Here is a 24,835-nt window from a genome sequence, read left to right on the forward strand (position 1 = left end):
CAGAGTGTAACATTGTAGGGTCATTTGGGTATTTTCTGGTTATCTTTTATGGTGTTTTTTTTTAAACAAGGAGGATAGCATGCGATGAGAGTGAAAGGAGCTGTTTTTCTTCTCTGGTCTACGTACCTTTGTTACAACACACACTGAATCAGTTTTTTAAAAAAAGGCAAGGTGACAAGCTTTTAAAGTTTTGACACAAAAATGGAAGATCTTTGTGAGTTTGTTTTTTTTCCAGAGGGATGTCAGGTTGAACTCACCATAGTGCTGTTTCTTCTTATTTGCTGTGTCACAAAGATGTGAGTGTATTTGAGCCACGAACTCAGCTTCTGCAGCAGGAAAGACATGAAAATGGAGGCAATTATTCAAGCGAAACAAAGCGAGAACAATCTGCTAAGATAAAGCCATCTTATTATAAAAGCTACTAGATAAAAGCTCTTTGATTCGTCCTGTAAAAGCAAAAACCATATCTGATTTTAATTTTGCTTGTATCCCCTTCAAGGTCCTCTCCTTGGTCACCTCTGCATTGAGTTTGTGGGAAAGGAAGATGTCACTAGAAGCTAAATCTGGCGAATGGGGGCGGGGAGTGTAAGTGGCTATAGTGTTGTGTGGCCAAAAGCACACCCTGCAGCTCGGGTCATTGGTGCTTAATGCTCACTCTCAGATGTTACAGGGTGATATAGTAGAACTCTGCACTCACAATATGAACATGGGGGATAAATTAATAAGGTACATCACTGTTAACGTGGAAAAAAAACAAAACAATGTGCGTGCTTCACATTCTGTTTTTGACCTGATGGTCTTTCTTGGGCCTGGAAAAATCCAACTCCTCCAATAAAGACTGCTGTTTGGTCTTTGGGTTGTGGCTGGAGACCCAGCTCTGATCACTGGTGATTATCTTCAACACAGAAGGGAGTTCAATTTATGGCAAAAGTTGATATTTGTGCTCTGGTTTTAGGTTTCTGGAACATTTTTAAATGTACATGGGAAAATGGTCAGTTTCTGGAACATTTTTAAATGTACATGGGAAAATGGTCAGAATGGCATTTCTAGTTGAAGCAGTGAGTGCTTCACTGTGAGAAAACACTGCAGTGCAGAGGTTCCCACGTATTAAAACAGCACTTTGTTTTCATTGATTAATTTTTGCTCTTTTGGGAGTCCACTTGATGTGGATTCGACAGTCAAAGGTTTTGTTTAGGCAACACGGCATTTCTACACCACTAATCAAGAGAAATGAAAAACTGTTGAGATAAATGACCATTTAAAATAAAAAAAAATACTTAATGCATAATTAGTTTGAAATGCTTTGATTGCATATTAACAATTAAGGGTTTTTATAATTTTAGTGACTATTTGTAGCTGACCTGCAGTACCTTCATGGCCACTAGGGGGCTGCAGACCACACCTTGGAAATTGCTGTTGCAGGTGAGTTTAAATCAGTATAGTTTTGGTTTTCAAAACATGAAAAATGTCACCAGCATTCACTGCATGCATCGATACTAGAGTAGGCCTGACTGAAAAGTCACTCTGATCACGAGATTGCCAAATTACTCGTAACCACAAAAGGAATTTATGACCTATCTAATGTTTACCACCCCACATTGAACACAGGTGACCAGCTTCCCTTAAACAGTGTCCACATACCAGCCAGAGGCATCTCAAAGAGATCCAGCCCCATAGTGGTCCAGCATAGCGCCCTGAGATGTCCAGCTAGCATTCTGCAGAGGAAGAACAGCATCTCTGGACAGTGACTTGGCTGTCGTATCTACAAGAAGTTGACACAGACCACGAAGGACACATAAGAGTAAATCAGAATGAGGCAGTGAAGAGTTGAAAGATTATTTTCTACTACAATACCACATACTTAAACTCACTGTCAGGAGGACGATGCACAGCTCTGGGATGTGATATTACTCAAAATAAACTGTTGACTCGCTGAGGCTTGAATATTTGAAGGCAACATATTTTTATGAGAGTGCTGCTGATGTACTGTTTGTAGAAGAAAATCGCAGTGGATAATAAATACATCCAAGACTATTAACGGTACGACAGAAGGAGCCCAATTACTTCTGCCAAGTAAGCCGTGTGATTGGTTTGGTTTGTTGGTCCGTTTTTAGCAGGATTACTCAAAAAGTTTTGGACAGATCTGCATGAAAACTTCACAAAAGTGGGGCTTGGCCCAACTTAGAAATGATTAACATTTGGAGTCGATACCAATATGGATCTGAATTCAAGGATTTTTTGGAAGGATTCGCTGCTATTGTGAGACGGGAGTAAATTGGACATTTTGTGTCACATTCTAACAAATGCACAATTTTAATATCACAGTTAAATCTGAGAAATCTCTTAATGTCTTTACGAAGATACAAAAAAACTAATCCAGATACACAACTCATGAATGGTGCAGAGGTAATATTAAGCCTTGACAGAGGTATGCAGCCTCAAGTGGCCTTTTTTAAGTGCATTACATTTAAGCGAAAGACCAGCAAAGAAAACAAACACTAATGAAAGAGTAAAGCCTTCTCAATGACTTCAAACAACAGACTAATCTGCAGTGCCTACCAAAAGTTTAGAAGTACTCTGCTTCCTGGTCAAATAGCTGTTAGAAATAAATGATTGCCCCACTAATCATAAACCAGATGGGATGCTGTGTCACTGCAGGATGTTGTATAGATCTCTTCAATTGTGGATAAATCTGTAACAGTATTACCAACAATCTCCATGCTTCACGGCAGGAACGACATCCTTTCACCTTCTCGGAGTCGCAGTGGGCTGAACCAAAAATCTAAACCCCAAAACTTCGACTAAGATCAAAGCCCAGAAACCCATTCTTTGTGTTTCTTTGTAGGGATGGATATTGATAACAGTTTGTTTGATACAAATCCCTTAATCCCTCCTGATCTGTGTACAAAGAAGAACAAAAAATTAAGACTATACAGATTTTCCCCCCCAGCTTTAGAATCACGTATTTCACCTGTGTAAAAGCTCAACTCCTGTGAATTTGACATCATGGTTTTGCAACTACCAGAGGAAAAAATGGATTGGACAATGTAAAGACCAGTCTTGATTCCCATCCCTTTTTCCTGGCCTAAGCAGTTCTTTTCTTCTTATCGGTTTCCCTCAGGGGAGGTTTCTTTGCAACAATTCGACCATGAAGGCCTGATTCACAGCCTCCCTTGAACAGTCGATATTGAGATGTGTCTGCTGTTTGAACTCTGGGAAGCACTGATGTGGGCTCTAATCTGAGCTGCCGTTAATTGTTCATCTCTGAGTCTCTAAGAAGTTATCCTCTGCGGCAAAGGGAAGTCTCGGCCTTCCTCTCCTGAAGCAGACAACACGAAAGCCATTTTTGTTTGATAGATTTTACGACTACACTTTCTAAACTGACTGACCTTGGTGTCTGAAAGTAAAGATAGAGTGTCTTTTCTGTTTACTTAGTGGAGTGGTCCTTGCCATAACATGAATTACTGCAGTAGCTCAAGGTCACTTCCGGCATATGAACACTATTGCAGTCCAGAATAACTGAATCTGAAGTTGGTTATAATTTTATTAACAGTGTTTAAAATTGTTAAACCAAACCTTTAGAAAACTAAGATTCAGCAAGTCAGATTCCTGAACAGCAGACTAAGAAAAGCATTTCTTTAAGGGCTTGGATTTAACCACAGCAGTCGTGATGAAATATGACAGCTGCCCAAAAAACTGGAACCAAACTGTTCTCTAAAATATCCATAAATGCTTTAAAATTTGATCTTTCATTGCCTGACATTAAGGTCCTTGGCTGTGTACTCAAACTTTGGATAAACTGTGTAATTACTCTATAAAATGCTCTTCATTTGTCTCAGAAACTGGAAATAAATTTTGCTATAAAGACTGCGTTAATGAGTACATCAGATAATGAGAGGGGCCATGAAGCTGGTGGTTCATTAAACTACTTGATAAAGTGTGTGGGGACATTATAATCATGTGGAGTTCAGCTGCTCCTGTAAAATGTTCCATTTTCTTTGGACATTACACAACTGCACCAAACAGCTTGCAGCTCATATTTGGTTGATTCTGCTCTCCTCATCTAAACTTTAGGTTTTGTGGAAAGAGAATGGAGGTTTCTGCCACAACTTTCAAAGTGCACGGAGAAGAACAAGGGTCCTAAGAGGTCTAAGATAATTCAGGGTGACACCCTGATGAAGGCCACAGACCAAAATGTCTGATCAAGTAATAAAATTGTTCCTTATACCTTAAATGTTGCTGGGGCTTACATTAGTATATCAAAGTCTGAGCCAATCCTCATTTCTTTATATTTTGCTAGGAATATGTTAAGGTGCAGTGATTTATTGAAACGTGGAAACGAACACGTAAATACAGTATGTAAGGCATAGTTTATGCCTTGAAAGTCAATATTTGATATCTTTATTCTTCAACACAGTCTGAACTCTTGGACAAGCTTCCTCGTCTTTTCTTATGACCTTTTCAGGATTAGTTCTCCAGACTTCTTGAAGGAGATTCAAAGCTTTTCTTTGGACACTGGCTGCATTTTGGTCCGTTCTCCGTCAAGATGATCTCACACTGCTTTAATAATGTTGAGCTCTGGGGTCTGGGGAGACAACTCCATGACTGATATGTTCCACTGTGGGGGGGTTTTCTTATCAGTTATGCTTTTACTGCACTGGAAGTGTTTTTATGATCAACATTATGCTGAAAAATGATGCTGTTTACAGTCAGATGCTTTCTGATGGTACCTGGTATGCATTTTGACAAGATTCCCAATACCACTTGCTGAAATAGAGTCTTAAACCATGACAGACCACCGTGTTTTACAGATGGCTGTAGACATTTTGAACAAAAATGTCAAATGTGGATTCATCACTCCATCAAGAACTATTGTCACAGATTTTTTGTCAAGTTCTTGTATAATTTGGCACACCTCAGCCTCTTCTCCTGGTTTGCCTTCCCTAAGAATGGCTTCTTGACAGCAACCCTACCACCATTTCAGAGGAGTGGATGGATGAGTCGGAGGGCTGGATGCATTTCTCAGGTTCTGTGTCAGGTCGATTTTTTCTCTCTAAAGGAGATGACTTTCAGATACTGTTCATATGTTGTTGATAATTTTTAGGTCTTTTTTTTCTTCTGTCCTCTACCTATCCAGTTAAGGACACACTGCACCCAAGATACACCAAGTTTTCAGCTAACAACTCTGTTTATGCCTTTCAAACTGTGTAGATCCATAGATTCGACTAAAAAAAATAAGAATAAATGTTTCGGGACAGGCTGCTAGAAATAAAGCACCTAAAATAAAATTGTTTCTTCACTAAGATGTCTGCTATTTTTAGAAACAACTCTTTGTTCATCCCTTGTGTTTGGTGCCTAATTACCGAAGTATTGATTCACAGATCAGTGTTAAGTGGGTGAAGAAACAATAAAAAAAAACATCCCTCTGGGTGGAAAAAGCAGGTAATGTCCAAACAAAAACTGAAAGGCCTTCAGAACCTTGAACATTATTTCTCAAGACGACTTTAAAACATTACAAGAAAGCCTGGCTTCTTTAGATACCCAAAATATAAAGAAATGGGGCTTTTTGCACAGCACCTTAAATCTGCATACAATCCTTTTTTTTCTAAAATCATGCATTAATTAAGCTTTTATAACAACTTTTTATATTTTTGCTAATGAACTGGTGCCACTTAGTCAACTGGGCTAATTCAATTAGCGTTTAAACAATCATTATAAAAAAGGTGAAGCACTTAAATACACAGAAAAAGTAGGAGTCAAAAATGACAGGATGAAAACGGAGCCATCAGAGTAACGATCACGAGTTGAGTTGTACGAGCAGTAAAAGCACATCACAACAAAAAGGTCAGCACTGCAGCTGTTGTATAAACAAGTCCAGAGAGACTGCTTAGCAAAGACATTACACAAAGAATGAATGTTTGCAAAGTGCAACAAAAAATGCATTTTCAGCACAATATTTACACATATAATATAAGGAGCTTTAAACTACAGAAATAAAATTGGATCCAAAAGGAAAATGGCAGAATCCAATAACACTAAAATGTCGATCATATTGATTTATTTATATTGCATTTTACTGTTTGTTTCACATAACTGAGAGGCAGCATGAATAAATAACCTAATACGCACAAACAAAAAAATATATACATACATTTGGGAAAACAAAACAGCAAAGTTTTCTTGCTTTTTCTTGCCTGCAAAACAAAAGTGAATCTACCTAGGCAAACTGAGGTTAGGGAATACTTTTTGCTGTCTGTTATGTAGGTGTATGCAGTCTTGCTTCAGCACCTGAACTGAGGATAGCAGTGCAGAGGCGGCAGGATAAGAAAAATGAGCGTACTGGATGGAGAGAGTTAAAAGATGGAGTTTGAAAGAGTGGAGCTTTGTAAACTGTAGTGCGGCACTTCCTTGGTGGACAAAGCTGAAATGAGAAGAAGTTATGCCAGCGTGGGTGGCACTATGCAGTCAACCAGCGAGCTACATGTGGCAAAGCCAGTCATAAGAATGCTCTAAAATCTTTAAATTATAAAAAAAATCAGGGCCTGTATTTCCAGAGTTAGGCATATGAATAGTAGAGAATTGCGAAGCACAAAAGAAGAGTGCAATTTCCAATATTCAGAGGTGTCGCTTGGCAATCATTCATATGAAAAGCAGGTCATATACAGAAAGACGGCTCTACCTACTATTATGACATCATGTGACATGTAGCTCAGAAGGTAGAAGGTCATCTTGCTGGTTGGTGGTCTGCGTTTGATCTCAGATACTTCCTGCCCACGTGTTAAAGTCTACTTGCTTAAGACCCCAATTACCCTCCCTGCCCCTAGTGGTTATGGTTAGGTAGTATCTTCGTGGCACCTTACTGCCAATAGTTTCTGTGTGCATACTTGTATGGCTCAGGTTGTGGGTATATAAATCTGCACAATCAGTCTTGCTCTGACCACCTGACTCCTGTTTGGGAAGAAAAAAGGTTCTAATTTGAGTTTTTCTGTGAAAACTTAGTTTAAGGTAAAATTAGGTTCAGAAAAGTGGCAGTTTCAGTCTGTAAGTTTGTAGGAAATGATTGTGAGGTAATGGAAACACAAGTGTGTGTGTAAATGGGCATGTGGGAGGCAAATTGTAAGGCACTTTGATAAAAGCCCTATATAACGGCAGTCCATTTATCAGTCCATATCATAAAACGATCTAATAGGAACATAAAAATGCCCTGAAGCTAAAATGTAACACCATTAGATGTTTTTTTTTCCCCCGAGCTTGAAGTATATGTGCCAGCTCTTTTTCATTTGAAAGTGTAGGTGTAGGTTTCCACTATTTACTGGAGAATTACAAAGTACAGTTTTGTTTGCCTGTATGACTTTTCTCATGTGATGCTTGAAATAAATCCCAGGAAGCACACACAAAGCACCACTGAGCTCACAATACTCCTTTCACAGAACCTGGGATACACAACCTGTAACAAATATGAACAAATTAACATTACCAACTAAAGTACAACTAAATACTATTAGGAGGAAGGAGGCAAGGAGGTGGAGGGTGATGTGTTTTTGGAAGCAATGAAGCAATGATGATGCAGAGCTCAGTGGCAGACTTGAAAAGCACCAAATCTATATATGGCTTGCCTTTTGTAAACAGACAGGTGGTGGGCACATATAACTGAATGTCCTACATATTATAACCAACACATCTATAAAGACTTAATACACTGAAGTCTTTGAAAATGCTCTCTATTGCAAAACATAATGTAAAGTGCTGGTATCACCTTTTTTTTCTTTTTAAACTGCTCATAGTGTCGACTATTCACAGTGTAAGCAAATGTTCATTGTTCCGAGATTTAAACAGGAAAAGCCATTTTAAGATGACAGCACCCACGGCCATTATGGTTCTTTAATGTGCGATAAGCAAATATGCAGTTTCTTACCTTTTCCATCATCTGGCAAAACAAAATGCTTCCAAGCACGTGGATGCTAAAACTTTGAATAACAATATCCTCATCTTTACTGGATTCTATGATGCTGAAGCTTGCATTTAAAACGCTTCATTGGTTAATGCTACTGCTATCTCCATAGCTGCCAGCAGAGCTGTTAAATAGTATGCCTGCTCACATCAATGTGATAAAACTGCTGCTCTTTCTCTATGCAGATTTACATTTGCACAGTCACGACTCCCGAGACCATCACCTCAAAGTTGCTCTGCAGTGAATACGAATAACATGCCTGCACCTTTGACAGCTGGTGAATTGGACACCTTGGAAGTCGGATATCACGTCCAACAGTCACGACAGTTGGACTTCTTTTAAATCTAAGACCGTACTGCTAATTGGCATTCAGGATGTGGGTTCTATCCATGCAGGTGCTTTTATAATGGAGATTCAGTTGCTTTAAAGTTGTATTTCATGTAGTTGTTCTGGTATTTTCTGTGCATGTCCTGTAGGCAGTTTGGGCCAGCGCACAGCCAGTCCCACAACGGTGCCTTTTGAGAACAAACTACCATAATAAACATATCGGAGAGCTGAATGTTAAGTAGTGCTACTTAGAGAACGATGAGTTAATATCCGTGGGAAGAAAATCACGGCCAACCAGATCTTAAGGCTTCATAACAGATGTGGGCCTTAAATTTCAACTGTCACTTCAGTGTCTATGAAGCCTACTCACTTCAGACGTTGAAATGAGTCATTTTAACTTTTTTATGTAACTTTTCAGTCTATCCAGTCTTTTTATTTCTCTCAGTGGAAAGATGTGGAACCAGCTCTATACTGGACACAACAGAAGAGAGATGAAGGAGCTACAGGGGCTCAGGAAAGCCAGTGGTCTTCTGTACCTTATAGGAGCAAAGGTCCGGCTCCTCGCAGTCAGAATCGCTGTGATAAGGGTCGTCAGAAGTGGTCCAGGTCAGAGGACCCTCCTGTTTCTTCCAGAAATCACAGATGGGAACATCCCTGGGAACCTCCAGAGGATAGTGGGCAGAACAGACAGAAGCAAGCTTTGGTTAACATAATATGCAAAATATAATGGAGACCACAGGATAAATGGATGACATTGTGTCTTTAACTCTTTCCCCCATAAAGACGTCATTTGACGACCGCCCTGCACCCTTAACCACGAGTTTTGATATCTCAGTATCTATAAATAAAGATGTGGTTTGACCACCACTGGAGTAGTTTTTTCCAAGGGAACCTTTATAGACAGAGCCTTCTGGTGAAAACCCAGACACTTCTTTTCCTGTAAGCAGACCTGAAATGCGTTCAGAAAAAGGCTTCAAGAGTTACTCCTAGTGGGCTTTAAAGGGGTAAAGAGTTAAATGAACCTGATTTCTACTGAAGTCTAAAAGCAATGCAATAGAACGCTCTCTAGTACAACACCATCCTCTGGTGAACTGTGGCCTCATTAGCGGTGCTGGACTGCATTAGATTGTGGAGGTGTATGATATAAAGTCTCCAATGAGTACAGAGTAACTTAAATAGTTATAAAAACCAAATTCAAACAAAGAAAACATTAAAGAGTTGAAGGTAACATTAAAATTGCATCTTTGGGTAAAACACACACCAGATCTATTACATATTTAATTCATTAAACTACCTTTAGGACAAGATTTCAGTGCAGATTTGTTTGTTAAATTATGCAGTTTTATAAGGCCCAACTTTTAAAACTATTAAAATTTTTCTTACTTCTTCCTGGATCAGAATGCCACAGCGAACCAGACTGTCAATGGCATCCAGCGCAAAACTCTGGGAAGACTGACAAGGCTATTAAGAAAACGTGAGAGGGCAAATGATTCAATGGTGAGGCAAGGTTACAAACAGCTTCAGCCAATCACATATCTAAAAAATGCAGAGGGAGACGGCTGACAGGGAACATAAGGTGTGTAGTAGAGACGTAGGAATCATCTTAGAACGAGAATAAGGGGTGCCCGGGAGGGGAATCAGAGCAGGAGAGATGTTTCTCTGTGAGGAATGGGGAGAGAAATGTAGCTGCAAGCAGCAGAGACAAGAAAGAGCAGCTGCCGAAATGAAAGGTGGGCAAACAAAAAGGAATAGTATTTCTGGCTCAGATTCGGAGCCCTTGAAGTCAGTTTGATGGAGCATGTATACACACACACACACACACACACACACACACACACACACACACACACAGTGCACGCATACAATCCAAAACCTCTCTCTGGCTGAGACAGAGGCAGCAGAGCAGGATGAATGGCTGTTCAGCTCCATTAAACATCCATTGAATGAGACACGCTGGCTGTGTGTGTGTGTGTGTGTGTGTGTGAGATATGAATTCAAACTCACTGGCATGAAGCCCGGAGGCAGGAGATGGCAGAGCTGCAAGGCTCTTGCAGTGAGCTCAGACTGGCAGAGCACCACATCAAACTCCGTGTCACCTTTGACCTCCACTCCTTCCACGTCACTCCGCACGCTGCTGCTGACGCCACTGTGAGCCACCTCGCACAGCATGGCTGACACCGCACACGCTACGAACACAAACATTTTATTGTTTGCCTCCTCAAGACCAAATGTGCAGCACAGGTGTTGTGTGGCAAAGCAAGTGTTTGTTTATGACAGCTAAGTAGGTTACAATTTGGCTGAAATCTGTTAGCCATTACACACGCTCTTTGGAAAATAGATACACTGCTGAGATTTTGCTGATAAGCGTGAGCTAGGATTTCCGTCATTTACACAAGTGTTATTAAGTCTTTGTTTACATTCTCAATCCCAATTATCCATTCTTTTTCATGTCCTGGTGGAAAAGTCTTGACATCCAGATTGTTCATGTTCCTAAACTGTGCAGCTGTCACACCTCGGGAAATTCAAACCTGATGGAGAAACCTGTGAAGTGAATCCATTTTCCTTATTTTATTAAATTCAGTTTTATATTCATACAGCACCAAATCAAAACAGCAGTCACCTCCAGGCAGTTTATACTGTAAAGTAAAGACAAAACAAAAAAGTAAACAAAAATTTAAAACAATGACTTGAGATATTCCTGTTAACTAGTTTAATAGTCATTAACTGGTCAACTAGTCTAAAAATAAGAACACACACATGTGAGATCGATTAACAGAGTGCTGTTAATTTTAGCTGTGCTGTGCTAAGTTATCATCCACAGTACACTGCCTGCACTCAGTGTGGTTAGGTATTGCTCCAGCCTGACAGTTATATGTAATTTTACTCTGGCTCTGCACACTTACAGCCATTTATTTTCTGCATCAAATTACTGCAGAACTGCGCTCATTCATGGAGCTTTTCACCTCGCTTAATTACAACTTCCCATCGCATAAAGGTCGGCAAGTGTCATTGTAACCTCTTGATGACAGGGCACTGCCAGTGTATATTAATAAAATAAAAGAAGGATTTTATTTTGCTACTTGTTTAACTGACTAGTATTTCTGGTCCCAAGTAGTGAGCAGCAACACCTCAAGGGCACATGACTACTATGGACAAAAGCTCAGGCTTCAAACAGCTTTTTTCCTACTCTTGGCTCCGGATGAGGTTAATAAAAGTGGGCGTTTCTATTATGGTAATCTCGACCACCCTTTTAACTTATCTGTTTGCAAAGTGGTAAAACTGCTTGTTGCAGGCTAGGGAATAACCTGAGGGACCGCACCATGCCCAGCATAACATAAATCGTTATGAATCATGAAAAGCTAATCCAGTAGAGTCCAAGAATAAAACTGTGAAGCAGGAAATGAGCATAACACAGCCACTTTAAACAAAAACCATTATGGAGGCGGGGGAGATTTGACTATTGCTAACCCCAAATGTGTGTTTATCACATCACTCTTTCGATTTGCTACAACATCACAACAACGTACTGTATACAGGACCTGATGCAACTTATTTTTTACCACTTGAGGTTAGCACCCATGTATGAATATACAACAAAGAGACTTTCAGCAGTACAAAGCCCCCTGCCCACCAGTTTCACTTCCTATACAACCAAAAGAGGTCATGCAGGAACAGTGAATCATGCTGGAGAAGTAGCTTCCTGTACTTCAAACCATTATTTTTACCTCCACCAGGAATCCTAAAATGGGGCTACAGTTTCTATGGCTTCATTCCTGTCTGCCTGTCAGCATGAAAATAAGATTTCAGCAGATAGCTCTGGGCTTGAGGATCTGGTAAAGTATAGATTTACGGTTTAGGATTTCTGCCATTAGACGATTACCATATATTACTGTCATGTATTATCGCTCTGTTCCCAACCAAAACACCAAAGAAAAACACAAGACACTGGATAATTCTGTAAATTAAAACACCAGATATTCAGTGCCAATACTCTTTAGATTATTGCTTTCAGCAATATCTGTGGTACAGGTGTAGGTTGTTTAAAAAAAAATGTGGGGGAAAAAAATACAGCTGCGGATATTAAAACACAAAAATAAAGTGTAGGTCTGTGACAGAAGGCAAACTATGTCTTTTAAAGGAAATGAATGACTTGGACGCCCATCCATAATCAAACCTCCACACTTCTATTTCCTCCTGCTCGCATCCAGGCCATCTATTTCCTGAATGCATAATGGGAATGGAAATAAAATGTAAAGAGCACAATCAGCATATGTGAACACCATATGTTGGTTATGATAGACTTTCAGTATGTGCCCATTATCAGAATTTTACACAGGAGATAACACAATCAAATTTAAACCAGGGATTTCCGGTCTCTATCCAAAAGAGGAGGTTTTTAATGGTGCCACGTGTAATACAGTTTGATTCAATTACATGCATTCCATACAACTGTGACCCTAATGCACATCTTGCATTTGTAGCCTGATTTGCTGTCCATGTCTTGCTCATGGATGGTCACTGAAGCAACTGCCAACTGTCTACAAGACAGTTGATGTACAGTTTAGCTCTCAGGGCCTTATTTGTAGTGACTGAAATTGAAATGCAGCCACGGAAAAATCTAAATAAAACCTGTAAGAGTTATTTGACAGGCTTCAGCCAACAAAAACTAAAAAACTGCAACTCTAGTACTGTTGTTTTAAATTTGACATATACTATATACTACTACTTTGATATACTATCACTGGCCAGTCACATGAAAGCTCGATACATTTAGACACGCAGACACGATCAAGACAATCTGCTGAAGTTCAAACTGCATCAGAATGTGGAGGAAAGGTGATTTAAGTGGCTGTGTACATGGTACAGTTGGTGATGCAAGACAGACTGATAATTTCAGAAACTGCTGACCTACTGGGATTTTCCCACTCAACCATCTCTAGACTTTATAGAGAATGGTCAGAAAAAGAGAAAATATCCAGTGAGCTGCAATTCTCTGGGCAAAAATGCCTTGCTGATGTCAGAGGTCAGAAGAGGATGCCAGACTGACAGGAAGGCAACGATTACTTACATAACAGCTCGCTACAAACAGGGCATGCAGAAGAGCATCTCTGAATGTACAACATGTCATCCCTTTGTCACCACATGTACTCAGCTTCTGATGGCTCGTTCCAGCAGGATAATGAGCCATGTCACAAAACTCAAACCATCTCAAACTGTACTTTGAGATGGTTACTCAAATGGGCTCCACAGTCATCAGATCTGATTCTCTGTCAACAGTGTTGGGGAGTAACGGAATACATGTGCCGCCGTTACGTATTTAAAAACACTAAATATGAGTAGCTGTATTCCGTTACAGTTACCGTTTAAAAAGGTGGTATTCAGAATACAGTTACTTTGTTGAAATAAATGGATTACACGCCGGTATTTTCCTGTTTCATATGTTAGGCTATGCCCTCTCTATTTTTGGCAATTCCACGCCGGTGGAAACCCAAACAAAACACACATTAAGAGGCTCAAATGCCTGTGTCTCAATCTCATAATGACGTGAACAAATGTTTTTTAAATTATTTAATATGAAGGCAATAGGCAGAGTGTTATAGGTGTAGTCCTAAAGAATGTAGCCTCATGGGTAGTGTAGTCCGTGCTGCAGGGAGAATGGCCTGCCATACCCGTTATCTGTCTGTGAGCACAAGGAGGGAGAAAAAGGAGAGTGGAAAAGTACGAGTTGTCACCGATCAGAAACGGGAGATGGAAGCATGTAAATATTATAATAACCACTTCAGCCAAGAAGAGTGCCTGACGAGCCCAGTTGTAAGTACGCTATTAAGACTCGACTGTACACTGTGTTCATGTTTTCCTCTGAAACAATAAGTTCCGTTGGAGCAGCCTTTCAACGCCTCTCACTGTCTCTCGCTAGCAAAGTTGACCCAGACAACAAAGTAAAGCTAGTTTTTGGCTACGAGCCCGTATTAGCCAGAGGTCCCTTTACTACGGTTCGGAGCCGCGGACCTGTTTTATATACGCACGGAATAGTTTTGTATGCGAGATCGCTGCTAAAAGTGCAGCGTTACCAAATGTCAACCTACTGTTACTCATTTTATATTAAGATTTAAACATCTAGTTGGTATTGGTATGGCGAGTAGCCTTTAGTAATAGTAACAAACCACACAGCAATAGTACATTCACGTAGTTGTAAAAAAGCATGATAATATATTAAGTAATCCAAAGTATTCAGAATACGTCACTCGTCGTTACGTCATTACTCAATACGTCATTGAGTAACGTAACAGAATACATTACAATATACATTTTGGGGCATATATTCTGTAATCTGTAGTGGAATACATTTTATAGTTAACTAAAACTAAACTAAAAACTAAAACTAGATGTAATAAAAATCTTAGTTAACTAAATTAAAATAAATACTCGACTTTTGAAAAAACAAAACAAAAAAACAAACAATTCTGTGAACCTTTAAAACGAACTAAACTAGAGGAAATATCCTTTGATTAAGTGCTTGTTATTTTGGTAACACATTTTTATCAAAACTTGTCTGATGAGGCTTTGATGGACATATTTATTGAATCATTTGGACATCGACAAGACCGTGAGTCGATGCTTTAAAAAGTTCTTTGTTTTTGCAGTAATACCTGTATTAATTTTCTTAAATCTTGCATCTGACATATGCCCTCTATACAACAATAATTAATAAAGACTAAAACTAAAGCTGAAAGTAATAAAAAAACTAAAGTGAAACTTCACAGTTTCAAAAAACTACTAAAATGAGCCTACCTGCTCTGGAAAGTAACTGAAACTAAACTGAATTAAAGGTAAAAAGTCAAAACAAAATAAAAATTGAACACTAATAACAACTTAAAAACTATACTATCTCTGTGCTTTATCATCCAATAGAGCAACTTTAGGATGTGGTGAAACAGCAAATTCACATCATAAATGTGCAGCCGATATACCTGACGCAACTATTCCCAGCGCACCCCCACTATACGTTTAGGTTCGAGTTCAAGCATTATATACGAATCTCCACATTACTCCTAAAGCTGGAAGCGATGGACATTAAAGAAATGTAAACTTAAAATGAAACAGTTTAATTCCACTGCTGACACTTGCTAGTTTAAAAAAAACTCTTTCTGTGTGCACACTCCCTGACACTGCTAAAAACTTGCTACCCCCTAAATGTCACGCATAATAAATTCTTAAAATTAAAATGTTTTCTCTAGAACTGATTTTCCAAGCTGACATGCCAACAGAGTAACTGCCAAGGCCTCCTACGAAAAATACGGTGCCTGCCAGAACACATGGTGATGGTGACAAGATGATAGATAAATAAACGTCCACGAAAATTATGTTACCTACATAAAACGCATGCCTTCAAAGTCACTCACCCCCAACAGCCTCCGAAATAAAGGCGTGTGTGACCGTCTTTGCCATGTAGGAGAGGTGAAGTGTGGCAGCAAGAGAAGGACAGGGCACAATCAATGGGTCTTTCCTAGAATTGGAGAGGTGTGTACCAAAAGGAAAAATAATAAAAGGTAGAATTGTATTATTGATGAGCAACAGCTCATCAGCATTTTTCTTTTATGACAGGAAACTGACTTGGATGGAGCAGCAGCTATGATGAGGTGAGGGGCGAGCAGAGACAGGGAGTAGTGGACAACCTCTGTCAAACTTCCCCCAAAGCCGACGTCTTTGTTCCTGAACAAAAGTTCCTCTGTGAGCCAAGCCACATCACGACACAGAACAGACGTACTTACACCCTGCGGAGGAGAGAAGAAGGAAAAATCTAATTCCAAAATCAGACATGAACATTAACCATCTGCTGACATTAGTTAGAGACTGGTGGGTATGACTCAGAAAATCACTGTCACACTCTACTACACTTGCACGAAAAAAAACCCAATTCTGTTTATGAGCCGCTTGGAGTGTTGATGGATCCTTAGAGGGGTAGCAGCAGATTTTAACACTCACAGCAGCAAGAGGAAACTTGTTTGCATCTACACAGGGGCTGACAAACGAACCTTGCGATGTTTGTACAGCAGAAGACTGGACATAAGACTGGTGGGCATCACAGCCATGCAGGAAGTTGCAGCTAGACGCACACATACACACAAACACACACACAGATTATGCAGCACAATTTGCATACCATTATAGACTCATTTACTATTCAGCAAGGAAGATAATCCTGTACTTACAGAAGATGAGGTGGAGGATGATGGCAATGCTGAGGTTTCTCTCCGACCGACTTGGCTCTTGAAGTTCAGATGCATAATAAGAAGACGGCAGGAGCCACGACACTCTCCTCTGCCCGAATGCACTGCCAGCGCTTCAAAGAAAAAAAGGGGGAGTGAAAAGAGAAGAATACCAGCATAAATTTAGATTTTCATTTATTTATCTTATATAGAAGAGATGATGCCATAGAAAGAGAGACAGAAGGATGTGGCGCTCAAAGTGTTCTATGTAAAGAGAGCTCGTCTCTTGTCCCCGATGGCAAAGAGACAAATAACAACTGAAATGGGAAAACTGATGAGCAAAACAGCTTGTTGTGCTGACACAGTAGATGTTCACACCAGTTTCAACAGTTTGGTGGTACATCGTACTTTAGTTTTCCACACTGTATCTTTAACTAAATTAAAAGGGATGTTGTTGTAACTTCGTGCAATCGTAGCAGAAGTATAATCTGCATGGAAAAAAAAGAGAAACTTTGGAAACACTTTTTCCGATGTGTTTCCGATCCACTGAAATTAATGCTAAGGATCCCAATTGACATATTTATTTCATCATGTTACATCCCCCAGGAGGATGTCTCTTCTCCCTACTAACCCTTTGTTTTGTACTAATAGTAACAGTAAAAATGAGTCCAGAGAATCCATGGACGACAGGGTAGTCTCATATTAAACAATGGCATCACATCCTTTTTCCAGGCCAGATCTGCAAGCCTCAACTTCATCCGACGAGAGAGACACCCAGGTAGTTACATGGGTCTCTTTCCTATACTGCTAGAATAGGAAAGGCTTATCTTTTAAGGCTTCAAATGGAATCATAATTGTCCCAACTTGCAGTGACTGATTAGAAGTTTTATTATTGATCCACATGCTCAATATCCCAGCAGGCAAGTCCTTGCAGCAAGATGTAGAGCATGCTTAAAAATTACTTTATACTACTGGACATGGGGGGCAGCTCCACAAACAATGAAAATAAGATCTTACAGAAGACTGACATTTAGCATAATACTTGGACAAGGCTGGATTCCCTCAGGAACAATGTACAGCCTGTGTAAAATCTTGAATTGCCTCTCCCAAGCAGAGTTAAAGACCAGGACACTGGAGAGCTGCACAGGCCATAGAGGCCACTCCAGGCCTCCGGCTCTATAGTAACCAGGTCAGATTCCAATCTGCCTTTTACTTTGTCAGCATTATCTACATGGAGGCTCAAGAGGATCTTATAAAGCCTCTTGGTAAAATATTTAAGTTGTATATTATATGGGAGAAATGGTGAGACCTCCAGTGAAATTTATAATGCCTACTTATCAAAGGTACTTTAACTGGCTGTAACAAAGCCTTCTCAGCTTTGGGGAAAATAAAGTACAACTTTACTTTTCTTATTTTGATGAAGATTAGGCAGCCTAGTAAGTATAAATGAGCTCACAGACATTACTAAAGGTCTAAGTATATACATTTTTACCACATGTGACTGCAGTGGGGTATTTATAATTATCTAGTATATTTCTTTTTCTTTAACATTTTTTAGAGGTATTACATTATAGAACTGGAAACATTATTTATTTAATTTATAGCTAAAAAAATGAAACTATTGTAAAGTGAAGAAAAAAATAATCTCTTAGATTAGGTCTACAGAGTAGCTATAAAGCTTTCAGACGCTTTGAAACCAAAACCCGGCATGTGTTTGTAAAGATCAATCATATTTTAAGCAATCTGCATTGACAGCAAATAAAACAAATATAACAGACTAATGGCTTAACAAATAAAATAGTAAAAGTAAAACAAATTGAACACTTTCAGTTTAATTTTGACTCAAATCTAGCTGCAGATCAAATGCACTGGTAAACCAGGAGGGTTGGTGGTGAAAGTAAACAAATCTGCCCACGAACTGTTACATGTTCTAAATAAACATGAGACATTTACGCGTGTACACCCATGCAAACCACCGCTCTCGAGAGCACAAATCGGCTCTGTCGTTTTTTTTTGTCAAAGCCACATGGAGTCACTGGGGACGGGCAAAAGTGCTGCATGCTGTTCTGCAGCAGCCTTTCACGATTCGCTCTTTGTATTCCATATAAGAGCCATCTCACATTAAAACATGGGGTTGCTTTTATTGTGAAGCAGGCTCTGCACTTAGTATGCGATAGTTTATCTAGCGTACAAAATGAGATGATGACCATTCCTGGCCTTTTTTCTAGCCATCCATCCATCCGTTATTTGTTGCTTATCCAATTCAGGATCCCAGGGGGGCTGGAGTCTATCCCAGCTGTCACAGGTCCAGAGTCGGGGGTAGCCCCTGGTCAGGTCGCCAGTCCATCACAGGGCCAACATGGAGACAGATAATCACACACTCTCACATTCATGGCAAGTACTGACCCAACAGATATCAGGTGACCTTACGTGCATGGACTGTGAGAGGAAACCGGAGAACCCAGAGAGAACTCATGCAGACACAGTGAGAACATGTGTCTGCATGTAAACACAGCTAAATTCAAACCCAGGATCCTCTTGCTGTGAAATGACAGTGCTAACCACTCCACAAAAAACAACTATGTTAATTACTATAATTTATAATTAATATACTTAATGTTGTAAATGGAAAAATACTGAGAGACGCCATAAACAGCAGCACTAGCTGTTCCTTTCTATTTGTGCTCAATGAGTCTTTGGAGGTATATTAAACCACAACTGCAATTATCACAGCAAACAAAGCACTCATTAAACAAGGAATGAAACTGAAATGATTATAACTTTAAAGAGTAATAACATAGTCTCTGAACTAAAAAGATCCTGTATTGGCCGTCAGCGATTTGAATGTGTTGAAGTGAAGTGGACTCATTGTCCGGGGAGTTGTGTAAGAAATCATGTGAATCAGTCTCGATATTATTTGCTCCAGTTGAAAAAAAATGTCAACAGCCTTATCTAATTATATTGAATAATTTCATTACATAATTATATTACATAATAATAATTTCACTTACCCAAAAACTAGATAAATAAATGCATCACAAATTCAAGCTAACTCTAAAAGTGTTCAGTAAGAGTTCAGTGGATCACTTCACACTACATTTGTGCCTATAACGAGCAATAATGTTTTTCAGCTGTTTATCTGATGCTGTGTTAAAAGTGGTGTAGCACTGATGCATTCTGGTTCTATATTATTTTTAAGAGAAGATATCAAAACATTTTAGACAGAAATTGTTCATTTCAACTAAGAAAAGTTACAAAGTGTGTGCACTTTTGTAAACAGTGTCAGTCATATAGTCACTTATCCATCTCACCATCCATTATAAATCACAGGTTACTGTAATGTGTGAAATATAGAAAGAAAGTTCTACATTTTATTGTCATCGGTTGGCTGTAGTGCCCAAAATAATGAGAATTAAAATCCACTGAGAAGTCAATGAGGCAAACAGTCACAATTACCTATTTTCAGTAGACTGGACATGCGACCTCACCTGTATCCAGACAGTTTACACCAAGCTTCCAAAAAACAACAACTGTGTTTTAGAAGCTAACAAGCTAATGTTAGGCTTGGCATTCCCTCTGATAAACAGTTTAAATTCTAGTGTCTGAGTCTAACAATTTTAGATCTACTACAATGAAAGTTTTTCTAATGCCAGCTAGCAGCCGCTAACAGAGGCTAACACCAACTAACAGCAGCAAAAACAACACAGTTTACTAACAGAAAAGTTCAGGATATCCTGACCAACTCACCTCGCTATCATTGTCATTGGACAGGCATGAGCTTCACTGATTCATTTACTTGTTTCATTGAATTCAGTTCATTCATTGACATCTAGAGATGAAATCTTAAACACTGTATCTTTAAACCTTATTATGAGCTACATGGAAAAACTGAAGAAAAAAAAGAGAATCTCCAAAGGTGCATCATGCTGCCCAGAATCTGTTGATGATAGAATCCCTATATACAAGTACATAGGTCATATCTGTGAAGGCACCCTTAATGCTTGATGATATACTGCAAACCATTAAAAAATTAAGTGCACTGTCAAAACAAAACTGCTGAGCAGTTTATATCCTGTCTTGCACAAGATCAGGAAAACATTTTGTTTGTTTTAGAGTTGTCTGTCTCTTCAGCTCTTACATATTGTAGTTAAAGGGTGAGCCAATGCTCCTTCCCAAATGTGGTTGCATTCAAATCAAAACATGCAAATACATACACTAAAATGTCTAAGCTTCAGTATCTGATACAGTGTGTTTGTAGCATTCTGAATTAAATATATGTAACGGTTAAATGATATGCAAATGCTCTAAAGCTGAAACCTCAGCAGCTAGGGAAAAACAGAGTGCAGCAGAAGCACTGAGCAGCGCCCAAGCATGTTTATGATGTAGGCGCAGAGAGTTGAAGTTGCTCACATGCAGATGACAATCCAATCTAACTACCCATCTCTACTCCTCTCTTTTTCTATCGCTTGGCTGTTTTTTCCTCCATCCCTCTCATAAGAATTAAATGTATGATGGGAGAAGCCACTCTGCTTGTCAGAAGCCAAGCAGAGATTGAGCGGGGATGTTATTTTCTTTCCGTTATCTTTTTTTCACTGGCAGACTGTGTAATGTTGATGGTAATTGGACCGAGGCTAAGAGGATGAAAACTCTCATCAGTGCTTGCATCATATCTGTGCCAGATTTAAGGTTTAGAGAAAAGTTCTTCAAAGTTTAGGAGAACACAACTTTTCAATTTCACAGATCCAGATAACACAATGCAGTTCCACTGTGGTTTGTTCATATGCAGTATTAATGTTCACTCACGCATACAGGCATGTATGCAGAAGCTTTGATTACCGGTTGTTGAGGATAACAGGAAGCAACAGGTCCTGTAGAGGGAGCCATTCATCTACTCTGCACCTGCCTGATTCGCACATCTCCTACACACAAACACACGCACACAGGATCGTTTACACACGCATGCACATGCAAAGAGCTTTAAATTTGCATCTTTAAATTTCTTAAAACTAATGCTCTTGTTAACTGGGTTCATAAAACTGCACAAAGTCTCCATTAGTAACTCCATTTCCAGTTTATTAGGTATATCTAGCTAAAACTAATATATAGTGATACAGTGTATCCTGCAAATTTCCTACTGAAAAGCAATAATGCCAACCAAAGAGGCATTTAACTTATTATCTTTCTTGTGGTGTGCTGAATTACACTCACTCTCTCTAGTCTCAACGTGCAGAAAACAGAGGGCATAAATGTAGAAATTGATTTATTATTTACTTAATATAATATGCTATAAATGAGATTTTACAGCTCAAAGGAAATTTTAACTAAGACTAATTTAAAATGAAATAATTTCAAAACTCATTTGTGAAGCTAATTTAATTATTACAATGTGAAAAGTGTGATTTATGACAAAGCTTTCTGTTTACTGGCACAAGAGTGTATAAATAAATGATCCCACAAAGTGTCACGAGACAATGTTCTCAGCTCTTTTCAACAAAAACATGTCTGCCTTTCTTTCTTTCCACTAGGACAACATGACTGTTTGTTTAACCACTGTTAAAACGCTCAGAACTCATGCTCAAAGTAAACACCAGTACGGCTGAATGGGGTTTTTAATGACATGGGCTTCCTGCTGCGTACCTTGACAGAAAAGGGCTGGGCGAGGTGAATCCTCACACTTCCTTCTGGCCTCCAACAGAAAAGGCACCACAACCACTGGAAGATAGATCTCAACCCAACCTATGAAGATATGTAAAATACACACACACACAGATATATATCTTGACATATTTACATTTAGGAGGACATGTGAACAGCAATACCACTAATGAGCAGGATCTATAACGAGTACTAAGATAAACAGCCGCCCTCATAGTGTGCTTAGGAGTACAGGAACTGTGCGTACAGCACTGTGTGTCTACAGTGTGTGAATGACAGAGCAGAAATGATGGGGGCAAGGACCTTATTATTGCAATTAACCAAAAGCAACACCCACTCTCCGGTATCATCTCAAAGTGCAGATAACAAAGGGCGTTATTAATGGAGACTAATAATCATCACAGCTGCCTTGAAAAAAATAAAATGCAAACCTCAACTCATCGACCAAAGCTGCCCAGTGAGAAATTAGAGAGCAAAGTTGTGAAAGCTCTCGAAGTTGGAGAGTCATCACTGACAACTTTGGGTTTTTTCTCGAGACCACAAGTTTCATTCTGTGAGCACCTCTTTAGACAAAAATCGGAGAAACTTGTGCCGTCAACACACAACACAGATATCCTGATCACAGGACTGTAACTACAAAATCTTATTTTTAATGGACTCAATATTCTTTGTCTTTCTTCTGTTTGAGTAGACAATTCTCTTTTCCTATTTTTCTAACTACAGCTATTTTGGGGGTTCTTGGGGGTTTAGGCTGTATTTGCTTACATTTGAGTGAACTTGCCCGTGTCTGCTTATTATCTATTAGCAGTTCCTGTTTTCAAAGTAAACATACATACAGCTATGCTTGGATGTAATAACTGAACCAAGTTAACACTGTACAAAATAAAGTGAATTTTAGGTAAATTCATACAGTCATCACACTATTAAAGCATTATTTTTTTCTCCGATGTAGTGACACTGTATCTGTGTGTGAAAGGTCTTTGTGTTCACATTCACTCAGTTGTATCTTAAAAAGTGTTTGCATGTTGATCGCCTCCATGAGCTGTATGTCAAAGTAACTGCTGTCGCTCCAACTGTTTGTCGTGTTGATAAGTGAGCCAAAAAAATGGCACAGACTGCAATAACTAATTTCCTGTTGTTTTTATAACACTGACAAGCACCTGTTCCTTTCACCATATGCAGTATTTCTGCCTCATGTTCTTTCTCCTTTTTGCAGTTTGAAAACACAGCACTAAAGCAAACCTGTTCACTTGTTCCTGAGGACAGAACAGTTACAGATGAATCCTATTAAGTGTGTGCGTGCGCTTGCAAGTGTTTGTTTACACACATCCACCTGAATGTAGGTCTTGGGTACACAATCGTACGAGATGCCCACGGGGACCAGACTGACGTCGGGGACAGATCCCTCTTTGATGAGCTGCCTGATGCGAGCCAGCCACTGGCCACCCAGGCCAGACCTCTCTGACACACCAATACTTATTGCCTGGCCCTCATGTAGCAGCTCACGTACCAGCTGAGGAGAGAAAGATGGCAAAGACAGAGGTGTGAAAAATCCTGGGAGTCAGAGAACAATTAACATAAACGCCTACAATGCATTTTGAAAAGACACATAAGCAATAATGCAAACCAGAAGATGGAGGAAACATTAAAAAAAAGTCCAGAGGCAGAATGTGGAGGAAAGTCAAGTCAAAATGCAGGAAGCAGGCAGGATAAAGAGCAGAGATAAAGCGGGACTGTGGGGGACACTTAATGACATTCAGAGATACTTCCCTCACCCCAAATCCTGTTTCCCCCTTACAGACAACAGAAATTCAATTACCATTGAACAGCAGCTAAACAGGCCTACACTCAATAAACAATAAAGGTCTATTAACACTGAAATACAAGCAATAAACAAGCCTGCCTTCTCACGCAAAACAAATATGCTTTCTCACTTGAAGCGCAACTGAAAACAAACAAAGTAATAAAACATCTCACAGCATCAATTCATAAACAGGCTGTTTATGTTTCACTTTAGCTATAGTCTCTGTATACCGACGTCAGACTGAGCTGTTTTATTGAACTGTATAACACAATATTGATCTTAGTAAAGACAGTAGCGCCTTCAAATGAAATGTGGCTTTAGGTAAACTGATACAGATCACAAAGCGGCTGGCTCCTTAGATATAAACAGATATTAAGAATAAATAGATGCTGATGATTACTGGTAAAAAAATAAAATAACTGAGGCACTTAGACAGGCACTTGAGGAAACCATAAAAGATGCAAGATGTGGGAGAAAACAATACACACCACGAATATCTCCCAGATAACCGACCTGTCAAGCTCCTGATTTAAACTACCAATGCTCTTCATATTTCCCCACCCTCGTTCTTATGGCTTTGTCACTCTAGCCAACTTCCAGAGCTGCAATATCTTTAGCAAAGACTGAAGCTACTTTGTAATTCTGAGAATGAATGGAAAGTAGGATGAGATGGTAGGGTGGCAGGCTGCATTCTGATTGGGGAGCTGACTGTGATAACAATCCGCCATGTAGTGCAATGAAAAGTCCCTGCGTGTCTGTGAGTATGAATTTAAACGAATGCACATACACTAAGCAGCAAAATTACAAAGATGGGAATTTTTGTTTACCTTCTAATTTTATATAATTACCTGCTGTCTAGGATTTATTTTTCATCAAAATGCATTAGCA

General features: G+C 39.3%; 1 protein-coding gene across 1 annotated transcript in view; it reads right to left on the reverse strand.

Moving 5' to 3' along the window:
• gpat2 (glycerol-3-phosphate acyltransferase 2, mitochondrial) overlaps window positions 1-24,835 on the reverse strand; it is a 174,874-nt gene that overhangs the window by 2,589 nt on the left and 147,450 nt on the right. The window contains exons 11-22 of the mRNA XM_005738287.1: window positions 23,477-23,656; window positions 22,126-22,224; window positions 21,325-21,407; window positions 16,492-16,622; window positions 16,315-16,385; window positions 15,893-16,053; window positions 15,682-15,785; window positions 10,283-10,464; window positions 9,662-9,739; window positions 8,815-8,940; window positions 1,642-1,762; window positions 258-326 (exon numbers count right to left, since the gene is read on the reverse strand). Coding sequence (XP_005738344.1) covers window positions 258-326; window positions 1,642-1,762; window positions 8,815-8,940; window positions 9,662-9,739; window positions 10,283-10,464; window positions 15,682-15,785; window positions 15,893-16,053; window positions 16,315-16,385; window positions 16,492-16,622; window positions 21,325-21,407; window positions 22,126-22,224; window positions 23,477-23,656 — 1,405 coding nt within the window. The remainder of the gene's footprint in view (window positions 1-257; window positions 327-1,641; window positions 1,763-8,814; window positions 8,941-9,661; window positions 9,740-10,282; window positions 10,465-15,681; window positions 15,786-15,892; window positions 16,054-16,314; window positions 16,386-16,491; window positions 16,623-21,324; window positions 21,408-22,125; window positions 22,225-23,476; window positions 23,657-24,835) is intronic.

Source organism: Pundamilia nyererei, unplaced genomic scaffold (genome assembly GCF_000239375.1).
Source record: "Pundamilia nyererei isolate P.nyererei 1_Seehausen unplaced genomic scaffold, PunNye1.0 scaffold00082, whole genome shotgun sequence".
NCBI lineage: Eukaryota > Metazoa > Chordata > Actinopteri > Cichliformes > Cichlidae > Pundamilia > Pundamilia nyererei.